At 43.7% G+C, this 14,284-nt stretch overlaps 1 protein-coding gene across 1 annotated transcript in view; it reads right to left on the bottom strand.

The window, feature by feature from the left end:
• The window catches only part of Nox3 (NADPH oxidase 3), a 60,141-nt gene that overhangs the window by 18,944 nt on the left and 26,913 nt on the right, over nt 1-14,284 (bottom strand). The window contains exon 10 of the mRNA XM_051164106.1: nt 11,640-11,802. Coding sequence (XP_051020063.1) covers nt 11,640-11,802 — 163 coding nt within the window. The remainder of the gene's footprint in view (nt 1-11,639; nt 11,803-14,284) is intronic.

Consider the following 14,284-nt stretch of genomic DNA (forward strand, 5'->3'; position numbering starts at 1 on the left):
TGGTCAGCACTGGTCTGTGCCAGGTCTGTGTATATATATATATTATGGGTTCCAGTTTAGTGATTTTGATGGGATTCCTAAGTGTGCTAGTGAGTGGGTCTAGGATTCTTGTGCCTTCTCTTGGGCTCTTTTCCTTCTGTTGGTTTGTTTGTCTTGTTTAATTTTGATTCAATAGTTTTTGTTTTATCTTATTATATTTTTAAGAGTTCCAGTTATCTTTATTTAAATATTTGAACTCATACTCAGTTTTAACATATTTTTTAGACAATGTAGAGATCTTTAATTCTTAACAATAACATTCTTTTTAAAATTAATTTATTTATTCACTTTACAGCCTAATCCCAGGCCCCTCTCTCTTCTCCCCTCTTCTTCTCCTCAGAGAAGGGGAGGCCCCCAGGAGGTGCCAACCTACACTGGCACCTCAAGTCACAGCAGGACTAAGGGCATCCTCTTCCACTGAGGTTAGACAAGGCAGCCTAGGTAGGGGAAAGGGAGCCAAAGGCAGGCAACAGAGTCAGAGACAGAATCTATTCCCATTGTTAGAGGGACATGATGACCAAGCTGCACATCTGCAAGATATGTGTATGGGGTCTAGGTCCAGCCCATGCATGCTCTTTGGTTGGTGGTTCAGTCTGTGAGCCTCCATGGACCTTCTACAGATCAGTGCAGTTAGTTTATTATGTAGGTCTCCCTCAATCCTCCCTCCCACTCTTCTACAAACCTCCCCGAGCTCAGCCTACTGTTCGGCTGTGGGTCTCTACATCTGTTTCCATCAGCTATTGGATGAAGCCTCTCAGATGGCAGTTATGCTAGCTTCTGTCTGTAAGCATAGCAGAGTATCAATAGTAGTGTCAGGGGTTGGCTCTCTCCAGTGGGGTGGGTCTCAAGTTCGGCCAGACATTGGTTTGCCATTCCCTCTATCTCTGCTCCATCTTTATCCCTACACTTCTTATAGACAAGACAAATTTTGGGCTGAAGGTTTTATGGATGGGTTGGTGTCTCCTTCCCTTCACTGGAAGTCCCACCTGGCTCCAGGAGGTGACGACTTCAGGCTCCTTTTCTTATTTTATTTTATTTTGTTGTATTTTATTATTATCAATTAGAAGCTTGTTCTTTTTGAATGAGAAACAGAAAGGGAGTGGTTCTAGATGGGAGGGGGAGAGGGGAGGGACTGGGAGGAGTAGAGGGAGAGGAAATTATGGTCAAGATATATTATGTGAGAAACAAATCTATTTAAAAAAAAAAAAAGGAAAAAAATACAACGGGGGGGGGGGGGGAACCCAACCAGATCAAAGCAAACCACAAATTCTACAGTATAAATCCAAGGTCTGCAGTTCTACGCCACAAATTTAGGATTCATTCATGATCTTATAGGTTCCAGGGGGCTTGGGCAGCCTCAGCACACAGGGCTTACCTCAGGCTTAGGCTCAGAGTCTCCTAGTCTTGGAATCTCCCATATCCTGGGGCTTCCATTCCACTGCAGCTAAGGCTGTACCTTCACTAATGACCTCTCTTCAGGGACTCTGACGCTGGCTGACAATGTGCGCTTTCGCCACTTTTCACGGCTCCCCGATCTGGCATCTTTTAAGCCTCCAAAACCACTCTTACACGTTGCTGGTTCAGCTACCAGCTTGAGATGCAGCTGTGGACCACAGCTTCTGTGAGCTGACCCTGAGGAAACACTTCCTAGAAGATTTCACCTCAGTGATGCTCGTATCTTCTAATGGTAGCTGATTCCTTAGCCCCAGAGGGCCAGCGTCGACCATCCTAGTCAAGTGCGGAAGGCTTCACCTCAGTGGAATCCCAGCTTTTTGACAATCACAGCTGTTTCTTCAGCTCCAGCATGACCAGCAATCACAATTCTTAGCCATAATATCACACCAATGGCCCATAGTCTAGTTATTAATTACATCCTTGCTATCTTCTGAAACCTCAGGAGCAGTGCCTCCACAATCTACATTTCTTTCATCATTATCTTCCAAGCTCCCATAAGAGTTCATTAAGCTCTGAGCAGTCAATGTTTTTTTTTTTTTTTTTTTTTTTTTAACCTCGGTGTTCCAACAACAACAACAACAACAATAAATAATAATAGCAATAAAAACTGTAGTTTCAAAGCCTGTTCTGGCCTTACCTGAAAATATGTCCACAGCTTAGCTTTCTCCACACTCTAATATTTTTTTCAAATAGAAATTATTCCTGCCCTTGCTTTCTCATGGCATAGCAGTGTGCCAATGTTCTTAGAGTTTGTGAGGCCTTTCATGCCTTTTCTTCCTTGCCGTTGCCTTGTGAGTTTTCCCCTCCATAATTGACTTATGGGGACACTGGCATCTTTGGTGCAAGAGACAATGGAGGGAAAGTGCATTGGCCCCGTAGAAGTGCTTCAGGCAGACAAAAGAAAGAGGAGACTTTGAACAGAAGAAAGGGGTATTTACTTTGACTTGCTTTCATGTTTCTAATGGTGGGGACACTTACTGTGAGGAGGCATCAGAATTCCACCCCTGTATTTGGCCCAGGAGAAAGGACATGGTCAGTGGAAGAACAAATGTCCTAAACAATGGGCTGCGGCCCTGTGATCTGTGCCTTCCCCACCTTTGTCTCCAAAAATAAAACAAACTTAAAATCAGCTCCTTGCACAAAGCGTGGCCTTGAGAACTCCACAGTGGATACTAGAGGTGTCAAATACCCAAGGTTAAAGATTTTTATTAAGCAGAAAGTCAGTAAAATAAAGTTCTGAACTTCCGTTACAACAAAAGCTACCCTACATTCTTGTAGAGACAGTGTAGGCTCAGGTCATCCAGGAATTCATTCTGTAATCGTAAGGTTCTCTGGGCACGTGGCCTAGCACAGGCCTTTACTGTTCCACCCTTTGTGGGCACTAAGGACCTGACCCAACTCTGCTCTGTCCATCTTGGAAGCCCGGGTCTGAGCTACTACATAATGGTGTACTCTGTCCTGTCTCAACTCATTTCCATGCTCCAAAGCCCAGGCTCCTCAATAAAGGTCCGTCAGTAACACTTGTGTAACAGTCAAAATGATCTAGTCAGTAGGAGATGGATCTTTGCAAAAAATTTGTATATATATATATACACATACACACACACACACACACACACACACATACACACACACACACACACACACACATTTGGCCTCATGGACTCCCCAGTCTGAGTGTAATATTTTCAGGCTATACCATCTCAGAAGCCCGTGCAACAGCTCAGTTCCATATCTAAGATGTGATTCTTCACGCCCAAAATGGGTTTCTCAAGAACAAATGGGAAAATTATTTATTTAACTTATCTATTTACTTGCTTATAACCCACTGCAAAGAAGGCCGGTGTCTAGAGGGACATGGAGATGTGGGGATGAGCAGCACGCCTCTACTAGAAACAATGGGTCCCCAGGCTTTATGACCTGTGCTGGGATCCGGGTTTTACTGTGTAGGCACCGTGGAACTGGGGCAGGCTGTGTAGCTAAAGAGCAGCATCATTCATGAGGTTTCTGTGACTATGGCCCCGTGAAGCTTCTGGTTCGTGTTTAAGGGCTGCCATAAGTGCTAAGATATCTGCCAATACCAGGACTCTCCTCTTGTTACTTGGAGAAGTGAACAAACTAGGTACAGTGTATTTATACCACAGAACAGAGGGGCCCTGGTCTTCCTAGGTCCTTTTCTGTCGGCTAAGAAATTTTAGAGATGGCTGTGGAAGGAAGGCAAAGCCTTGATTTTAAGGGGCCAGCCTTAGAATGGAAACTTCAGTATGAATCAAATGACCTAGTTTTTCAAGAGGATTGCCTTCACCAGGGAAAGCGCACCTTTGGCTCCGTGTGTGCAGAGCCCCCTTGGCAGCATTCCACAGGGGGCCTCCTTCCTACCATTTTGATCGCCGCCATTTCTCAAGGAACAGGGCAGTGGGTAGCTAGTGTGCTCTACTTCCATGCAGGAAGCACACCTCTGTCCCCACACCATCTTTAAGAGGTAGGACAAAGAGAGTCTCTGTGCCCACTCTGGGATGGCGACTCTGCATAGTGACAACTATGAAAGATAAAAACGTTTATCCCTAGGAAGACAGAGCCTGCAAACGCCATCTAGACCGCGTACTATCTCCCAATAAATAGCTGCTATTATTTTCCAGGTTCCATTTTGCTGTTGCTATTGTCAAAGTAATCCTGAATGAATTCAAGAGTATAGAAGAGACAAAATAACAGGAGAACAAATTTCTTTTCCTTTGTAAGACTCTCCAATATGCAAAACGTACAGCTTTAAAGCAATAAAACTGTAAGATTATTTTTTTCTGGTGTAGCATTAATAAGACTGAGGTCAGCCATTGTAAATCACTTTTCATCCATACGATTCTTATTCTTGAAGCCATTATCCTGCATGTTAACTGTCTTAGAACTTTATTACTACGTTCTCATCTGACCCATGACTAGACATCTTTTGGACTGCTCTAATTATAGTTAATAATCCTTACTGAGACATTCACCAGTGGTAGAATGATTATCTAGACAGTGGGCTAGTGTTCTATGGCTTACTCAAAGGCCCCCAAATAAAATGAGATACAGCTGGGTGGGGTGGCACATGCCTCTAATACAAACGGCACAACCTCCTCTCTCTCTCTCTCTCTCTCTCCTTGGCACACACACATTCACATATGTAAAAACAGCCACTTTATCCATGCATGCACAGCTCTTCCCTTGGCAGGAAGAGGCAGGTTGATCTTTGTGGGTTTGAGGCTAGCTTGGTCTACACAGTAAGACCCTATCTCAAAGCAAAAATAAAAACATAAAGCAAGACGAGAGCTTTAAGCCATGTTACAATGGAAGCCCAAACCAAAGCAAACCTCACAGCCTCCTCTCCTTCCTTGGTACGCGTACACGCGTATATGTGAAAAACTCCATTTACTATGTGAAATATTGAAAAGTAATAGCATGAGACATGCTTCATGAAGACCCCCTAAGGACTTAGGGGGATGTGTTTAATTTGGGAAGTGAGATCAATAAAGGTAGGTATTTGCTACATATTTTATTTAAATCTTTTTTTTTAATATATACAAAGAGAAGGATCACAAAGCCTGTATGGTTAATAAATCAAGGCACTGCAAGTGTTAGGACTGTCACTTTCCCATAGGACAAGAGTAAGCTCTAGTGGGGCACTGGAGTCCTTTGAGGTCACCTAATTGAAAGTAGGGTGCCTATATGTGCTTAGGAGAAGGGAACGTGGCCTTAGCCACCCTGCTTAATTGATTGCTGATTTCTGTGGCTCGGAGAGGTGATCAGTTTTAGGAGTAGCCAGAGCTCCAGTGTGAGGGAGAGTGCGAGTAAATGATTTCTCAAAGCAAACCGATTAAATTAAATGCATTTTTCATTCATTAGGAAAGGGAGAAGGCCCCCCTCTTTGTTTATTAATATCTTTAAGTAGAGTATGGATTTTTTTTTTCTTTCTTGGCCTCTCTTCCTTGTTCCCACTGGCCTGTGCTGTCTTTTTATTTGAATTATCTGCTTATTATATTAGGTTAGAAACCCAAAGGCCGTTTTGCATGGGACCCGCTATAAATACCCATTATCACTGTTATCTATTATTGAGCTGATGAAGAGAGACAATTATGAAGGAATTAGATTATCTCAGCTTTTCTATAATCTATTTTATTGTATTCTGAAGATTACATATGCAGTTAAGAAAATGAACCAAATCTCCCAGTTGGCACTTCCCTCAGAGCCGTCTACACGGAGGTGATATTAAGAGAACTAAAATGTGCAAGCCAATATATTTATGTCAGCACTCTCCCCCCTCCCCCACCCACACACCTATTTCATTCATCATTTTGACAGTTTGCACAAGCAAACTGTCCTAACTTTTACAAGAGTTCTTTCCGTGAATTGACTGTGATGTAGAATTAATCACAGCCGTTAGCCAGGAGGTGGAGAAGCTTACCACCGCAGGGCATTTGCACCCTCAGCACATGGCTTCCTCCACGTTGCACAGAGACTTCGCACCCACTTTCATCTCTTCCCTCGCCCCACGGGGCCACTGCTCTCATCTCCTTTCAACTTAGTCACTCTTACTTCGGTGTTAAAAAAAATATCTCTTTAATGCAGCACAGCTTTTATTTTCCCTTTCTTCAAGCAAAGCACCATTGTGCTCATGGTGGGATTTTTTTTGTTTTTTTGTTTTTTTTACCTCCTTGTGGTAATTTGTCGCTTTCTCTTTCCTCTCCATCTTTAATTGTAAACTATTATCATTGTGTAGTGCATGTGTGTGTGTGTGTGTGTGTGTGTGTGTGTGCATGCATGGGTGTTTGGCTATACAAATGCAGATGCATGAGTGTGTGGAGGTCCAAGAACAATCTTAGGTCTGGTTGTCACCTTCTGCTTTGTTTACAGTCAGGGTGGTCATTAACGGTCTCTGTACTCAAGGCAAGTTGGCCCGTGACCATCTAAGGCACCTTCTCTCTCCGCCTTCCTTCTCACAGTACGAACAATGACACACATTACCAGACTTGGATTTCTGGGCCTTCTGGGAACTCAAACACTTTATCCATTGGCTCATCTCCCTAGCCTCTTTCAATACAAAGACAAAGAGAAAGACATTTTAAAATGTTTGCTTCAAATAGACAGTGCCCCTTTATAGCTTTCAAAGACCCAACCTCCACCTTATTGGGTATGAGATTGCCTTTACCTAGACGGATGTTAGAATTGCACAGCAAAGGGGAAGGAGGAAGAAGCTACTGCGTAGCTGGACACAGTGACCTACATCTGTAATCTTAGTGTGTAAGAGGCAGAGGCAGGATGACTGCTAGCTGTTCAAGGCCAGCCTGCACCGTGTACTGACTTCCACGCCAATCCGAACTAAAGTGAGAAGCCCAGACTCCAAGCACCAATGGAGGAAGGAAGAGGAGGAACACGAGGAAATAGAGGAGGAAGAAGAGGAGGAAACAGGAAGAGCAGGAGCAGCAGAAAGAGCTGCTGTGTACAGTGGTGACAATGGAGAAACATTGCAGCAGTGGTTTCTTTCTGCTGTGCAGTCACAGCTTGAGGCTCGGGCACAGCAACACGCACCTTTGTGCCAGATTCTTTTCTTGCATCCAGAGGAGAAAAATCCTACTTAATTGCAGTTAACGATTGACACCGAAATTTTTCGTTCTGAGTTTCTATGCTCTTTTCCTCTCATCTTGTAATGAAAAAGAAGAATCTGGAAGCTGGAGCCTAGTCCTGAAATCGTGAATCTGCTGTCAGATAAGTGCATACCACTTGGCTCTGCTGCGGCGCTTTCAAAATTATACAGATGCTGACAGCTCAGTGGAGGGGATAGTATTTATGTCTCAAAAGCATGTAGGCGGCTCTGACAAATATTAGTTGCATAAGCCTGATGATAGCTGTACACGCATGCGCACGTGCCCGCACGCGCGCGCGCGCGCGCGCGCACACACACACACACACACACACACACACACACACACTCACACATGCAAACTTCGTAACCCTGTGACTAGCCAGACTGATCCAGTTTGGTCTTAAGCATGATTTTCAGCCTAAACTCTGAGTAATATAGGGGCACCACTTCTTTTAACATAGAAGCGGAAATCTGAATCACACACTCTGGTGCTCAGTGGCTCACCTGCACGTGCATGTGTGTGCACACACACGCGTGCGCACGCGCACACACACACACACAATGTATTCACTAATGAAGAAGATAGGGCAGCTGTAAGGAGCTCACAGTGTGTTCAGAGTGAGTGATTGCTTTATGAACGTTAATATAAAGAAGGGAACTAGTTAATACAGTAGGACCGCAAAGAGGCCAGGTGAAGGAGAGATAAACCTGATTTTTAGGATCCCAAGAGCGGGATTGGAGTGGTCTCGTGAGAGAACAGGTGAGGTTAATCCACTAGAAGAGCAACCACCTCCTGCAGGAGCTTAATTGTTGCCAGCTGGAAAAGATACCATGAACAGACTCTGGGAGGAGGTATATAAATGAACCTAGAACTGGAGGCGGGGCTTTTTGGAGACTTGGGATAGTTTTGCTGTGTTCATTGCTGCACTTCGAGACGCTCCTAGAGAGAACCGCTCGACGAAAGGCTTCAGGGCTCCGGCTCCTACTGAGGTTCCGGATTCTGGTTACTCCAGGTTCCAGCAGAAGAAATCCTGCAGATTGTGCCAGGAGAATCGTTCCTCGGAACTGATATCCTTAAGGTTTTGTTATTGTGTCCATTAATCCTCATTTCCTATTGTTTTGGTTAGTCGGGTTATAAGTGACGCATGCTCGCTCACTAAGTTGTTAATAAAATAGATTGGTTAAGAAAATTGAACCTACAGCCAGGGAAGAAGAGACATTATTTTAAGTCAGTTGTGGGCTGGATCCCTATGGCAGATGTGAGAGGCTTGCATGTCAGTACAAGAGAAGGTGGCTTATTTGGTTGTATGTTGCGTGAGTGAGGAAGTGGAAGTGACGCTCACGCATTAGACCATCTCTGCGTGAAGTATGAGGTGACTCAGCTCAGGCATCATGGAAGTTGTGCAAGACTGAGAGGAACAAGGCTTCACTGTGCGACTCAAACCTACAGAGTAGCAGCCATTATGCTCACTTTGCTAAACTGTGAAGGGAAGAGGCTTGGGACCATCGGAATGGCTCTGCGGGTGAAAGTGCTTGCGGGAGTCTGATGACCTGGGTTTGCCCCTTGACCCACAGTGGATACAGATAACCAACCCTTAATAGTTGCCTTCTAACCCATACAGGCAAACTGTGGCACCCTCCATCATAATAGCAAAAAAAAAAAAAAAAAAAAAAATTAAAAATGAGTGGCCTGGGTACCAAAAGGACCTAGATCCAAATTCTCATTCTACTGTTTCCTTTTTTTTTTCCTGTGCTTTGTGTCCTTCTTTGGTACGTTGAGGATATTAGTTATCCTTAGTTAAGACAATAATAAGATTATTCTATCATTCTTGTTAGCTTTAGATTGGCATTTGTTTTGTCTTCCGTAAAATGGGAATAAATAGCGATTTCCTAAAAGAGATTGGATGAGCTAAGATATGCACGATGCCCAGCTCTATACTGGGTGGGTAGAAAGTCCTCAATAAATCCAGGTTGGTTCTGCTAGCACTAGCAGTCTACGTATGTCTCTGTTAGGTGTGATTCATGTTTCTATCCCTAGATACACATGCACGCAGCAATTCTGTAGTTCCCATAACTCACATTTGATATGTTTCCTTAAAACTTTGTTGGATGAACTAGGAACCCCAGTCTAATGAGGCGAATGGAGGCTCTACAGGTAGTGTTTCTTTAGTGATAGCTCAGGCAGGCAGAGCCTCTGGGAGAGCAGAGGTCAGGTGTAGATTCTCTCATCAGAAACAGTGGAGCTGAGGAGATGGTTAAGTCAGCCAAGTGCTTGCTTTGCGGTTATGAGGTCCTGAGGTCACACACCAAGAAAAAGCCAGTCATGACAGTGTGCACTTGAGGATGCCAGTAAGACAAATAGATTCCCTAGAAGCTCATAGACCAGATAGCTTAAAGAGGAGAGATCCTGCCTCAAACAAAGGTAAAGATGGCTGAGGGCCAGTATTTGGGCATATACACATACACAGACAACACACACACACACACACACACACACACACACACACACACACACACAGAGAGAGAGAGAGAGAGAGAGAGACAGAGACAGAGACAGAGACAAAGAGACAGAGACAGAGAGAGATGAGAGAGACAGAGAAACAGAGACAGAGACAGAGAGACAGAGAGAGACAGAGAGGAGATAGAGAGACAAAAAGAGAAGAGGAGAGGCAGAGAGGCAGGGAAAGACAGAGAGAAAGAGAGGAGTGAGAGAGACAGAAAAAGAAGAGGAGAGAGACAGAGAGAAAAAGAGGAGAGTGACAGATGGAAAGAGAAGAGGAGAGAGAGAGAGAAAGAGAGAGGGAGAGAGAGAGAGAGAGAGAGAGAGAGAGAGAGAGAGAGAGAGAGAGAGAGAGAGAGAGAGAGAGAGAGAGAGATTGCAGGGCTGTGTGGTATCATGGCTACTGTGTGTCCACTGTGTCATAGAATAGGCCTGGATCTGTATTCTGCCTTCGATTATTTGTGTGTGTGTGTTGGACAATCACTCTACTCTTTTAAACACCAGATTCTGCATCCAGGAAGAAGAGCTGTTGCTATACTGTGCTGTAGACTGTGTGTGAGATGTTCCTCACAGGCTCATGGGTTCCAACTCTTGATGCCCAGCTGTGAAGACCAGCTGAAAGATCAAATGAAAAATGGATGTCAAGCACCAGTCACTGTCGACCTGATGAAGTGGCTAATTTTACTCTTCATTCTTAGTGGGGAAGACACCAATTTTGGGGTCTTTGAGTTGCATTTTTCCCCTCAGTGCTTCACAGAACCCAATTCCTGGCTAAATGAGGTTTGAAGAATGGAATAAGACTCCTCGAGGTTCTTTTTCTACAGACCTTGCTTGAAAGAGAAGCAGACGTGAATCTTCTGGCATGGACTGCTGTAGGAGCATTTTGTAGGTTTTAGGTGGCCACAGAATTCCCTCCAGCAGATCATGCCATACAACCAGTGTCCTGTAGAACACATACTGTGCTGCATATTGCGTGCAACATGTTTCCCCACATGTGTTTGATCAGTTGGTCCTCAGCTCTTTTAAGAGGTTGTGGGATCTTTGGGAGGCTGGACCTACCTAGAAGAATTGAGTTGCTTGTGGGGAGGAGCTTAAGGTTCGTCACTGGGTCCCTATTCTTGTAGAACCTCTGCTTAAGGTGGCTCTTCCACTGCCACAGGACCTTCCACTGCCACATCTTTATTACCGTGTTGGATAAAGCCTCAAGTCACGATCCCAAACAAGTCCTCCTTCCTTTGTTTCTCATCAGGTTTTTGATCAGAGCGATAAGAACAAAAGTAATGCCTCTACCCGGGATCCACTTACTAACTGCAGCATCGTCCCTAAGTCCAGGAGGAAACCATAACCAAAGGGCACACAAAGCAGATACAGGCAGGACAGGACCGGTTCTAAACGTGCCATATGTCGTTCTTTTCTCTGGGTAATATGTCTGCTGTTGTTTGCCTTACACAGTCAATTATCAAACCTTCAGGGAATGGAGAAGAAAGCTCCTATCACCTTGGCCGGGTCAAAGTGTGAGATGGTATCTAATACTGCATAGGACAAAGGACGGGAGACCCCTAGCCCGAGAATCCACAAAGAGTGGCAGCACAGTTGTGAGAAGACTGACAAGTTCTCCTGGTAGAGGCCATGGAAGGCAGATGTGGAATTGGACGTTTGCAACCACAGAATGAAGCTAAGGAGATTGGGGGGCGGGGGGCGGGACCCTGCTGCTAATATGACTCACTGCAGCCCAGTCACATAGCCATTCGCAGCCCGTCCACATTTTATTGAGATGAGCAATTACATGTCCTGTAATGGCAATGAAGCAATAAAATTTATGTCTTGTCATCTTTAACAAGATTAGACACAACCCCGGTCATAAATGTAATACTGAATGGAGATTTTTAAGAACATAAGTGTAGTTAAGGATCCTTGAGTTTATCCCTCGTAGTTAATTAAAATCCTCCCCAAGAATCAGCAGATGAAAGATATAAGGACGTTGAACCTTTCACTCCATGGAAGGGTGAACTAATGATTTTTCCATACCTTGCTCAGCCCAGGCAGGCTCTGTGACTCACAACACGTATACCACACAGACTTCAGAAGAGAGGCAAAGGGTGTGACTCCAATTCCTGTTGCAATGCACACACTCACGGGGTAGTGAAACACATCTGCCAGTGAGCCTCCAAAAGGACCGTCCACCACCAGCCTGGAATCACACAATGCAGTTTAGTTGACCTTCAGAATGTCCTGCCTTTTGAACACAAAGACATGACAAGCCAGTGGGTCTTATAGGATGGGTCAGCAAATGTGGGCTGAAAGATTGCTGGGGTATTTATAGAGTCTCTCTTTGGGGAGGGGCGATGGATAGATTAGTTGGTTTGGTGCACGCTGTGTAAGCATCAGGACCACAGTTCAATTCCTAGGGCCTATATAAAAAGCCAAGTATGGTAGCAAGCTTGTCCCAGTGTTGGGAAAGCAGAGACGGGCAGATCCTTGGAGCTCTCTGGGTAGCCAGTCTATCCTGAGAGACTCTACCTCAAAAAAATAATGTGGAGAAGCAATCAGGGAAACAACCTGACATTGACTTCTGGCTTTCCTGTGAGCATGCACACACACGCACGCACACACACATACTCACACACATGCACACACACATGCACATGCTCACACACAACACAATGCTCTATTCAGGGACCTTGGGTAAGCTTTAGAACGTGGGGCCCACCTCACTGGAAGAACACTACCTCGACTACCTGGCTAGGTGCTGTTTATGGAAGGCAAAGCCTGCAGTATCCTGTGGTGGCTCACCTAATCAAAACCAACACTAGGAGCCTCCTTGACTTTCTTTTCCTCAGCAACTAGCTGAAGGCAAAGGAGACATGATTTGCATTTTCTTTTCACAGCAACACCCCTTGTTTTCATTTGTTTGATCACATGTTTTCATACATTTATGCCATTATAGTCTAATGGAAGTGATTTGTTTGAAATAAATATAATTTTGAAATAACTTGTCAGTTAAGATCAACTTGCAAAACTCACTATTTTAGGTTATATTTGCTTAAAATAATCCTTTATGATTATCAGGCCAGGGGCATTAAATTGTTTGCCTTTACTTAGCAGTTTTTCTTTCTGATGATAAAACATGTTTGTTGAATGGCGGTCTTACATTGAATGGCCACTACATTCTCCCTTGTTTCTTTTTCTCAGCTCTCCGTGCTGGCTTTTGCTCTATTTCCTGAATGTGTAGTATTACCTTCTGCTCCACAGCATCTTTTCCTATTGAATACTTAGCTGCAATGTCTCCTCTTTTTATTTGATTAAATGGTAGCCTGTCCCCTAGGTCCTGTCTAATCATTGTTTCTCCTGGGAAGTCCTCCTGGACCCTGTGACTAGGTGAGATGCCCCCATCCTTCCTTGCTGCAGTTGTGATATCAGCATTTATACCATGTGTGCACATCTGATTTGGTTGTGCCTATCATGACCTCTAAGCTTCCAAGTGTATGGATGTGGGACAGAGGGCTGTATTTGCTCATTGCTTATCTGGTGCCTTGCTGACGACCCAGCCTAGAGCTGTTCAATAACTATTTGTTGAATCAATTGTAAAGTGAATATTTAGAGCACTTCAGTAGGCAGGGTGTATTAAATAACTCCTACTATTCCAAAAGTACACATTTACATATGAACAAAGATATGCTAATTAAAAGGTTTCTAAGTCATTCATAACATCCCCAGAGGACAGCCTGTCACCTGCATGGTGTGTGTGTGTGTGGGGTGTGGGAGCTAACCCATTTGGGCTTTAATATGTGTTCATGAAGTTCAAATGGATTTATTTAAAAATATTCTATATCCCAGACCTCCTAATAATTCAAATGAACCCTTCTTGAGTTAATCTTAATTAATAAAGCTTAATTACGTATTGATATATGGAAATAGAAGAATAAAAATAAAAGGTCATTAACCAGAAAGTGCTAATATCTTAGCCTACTGTAGATTATTTTATAATTAGATAAATAGTGACTTTACCCAAAGATTAAGATATCATGTTGTTGATTCTTTTTATTAGTAATTAGTGATTTATTTGACACAAATTAAAAAAGAAGATATCAATTAAGTCCAAAGGATACTTGTGTCCCAAAGAAATATACATATATTTCTAATTGCTTAGAATTGAGAGCTCTTGCTTGCCCTTGCCTGAGGACTGGTCATGCTCCGATGTCAAACTGCAAAGCACTTAGTTATACTGTGGAGTAGGGTTATGTTGGAGACAATTCATGAAAAGGGCTACATTTTTCTATCCCTTACAATTGGAATAGGTATTTTTTGGAAAATTTTCTTTAGTGTGTGTGCTGTGATTATGTGTGTACATGTCAGTATGTGTGTAGGGGCATGTACACATAATGTGTTTATGCATGCATGTAGAGGCCAGTTAATGTCATGTGTCTTCCTTGATCATTCTCCACCTTATATATATCAATGTAGGATTGTTTTGTTTTCAAGATAAGGTTTCTCTGTGTAGCCTTGGCTGTTCTGGACTTGCTTTGTAGACCAGGCTGGCCTTGAACACATAGAGATCCCCTTGCCTCTGTCTCCTGAGTGCTGGGATTACAAGTGTGTGCCACCACGCCTAGCTGATGTAGTATCTTTTATTTGAACTAAGAGCTCACTGATTTGACTAGTCTGGCTAGGGA

The sequence above is a fragment of the Acomys russatus genome, chromosome 21, assembly GCF_903995435.1.
Source record: "Acomys russatus chromosome 21, mAcoRus1.1, whole genome shotgun sequence".
Taxonomy (NCBI): Eukaryota; Metazoa; Chordata; class Mammalia; order Rodentia; family Muridae; genus Acomys; species Acomys russatus.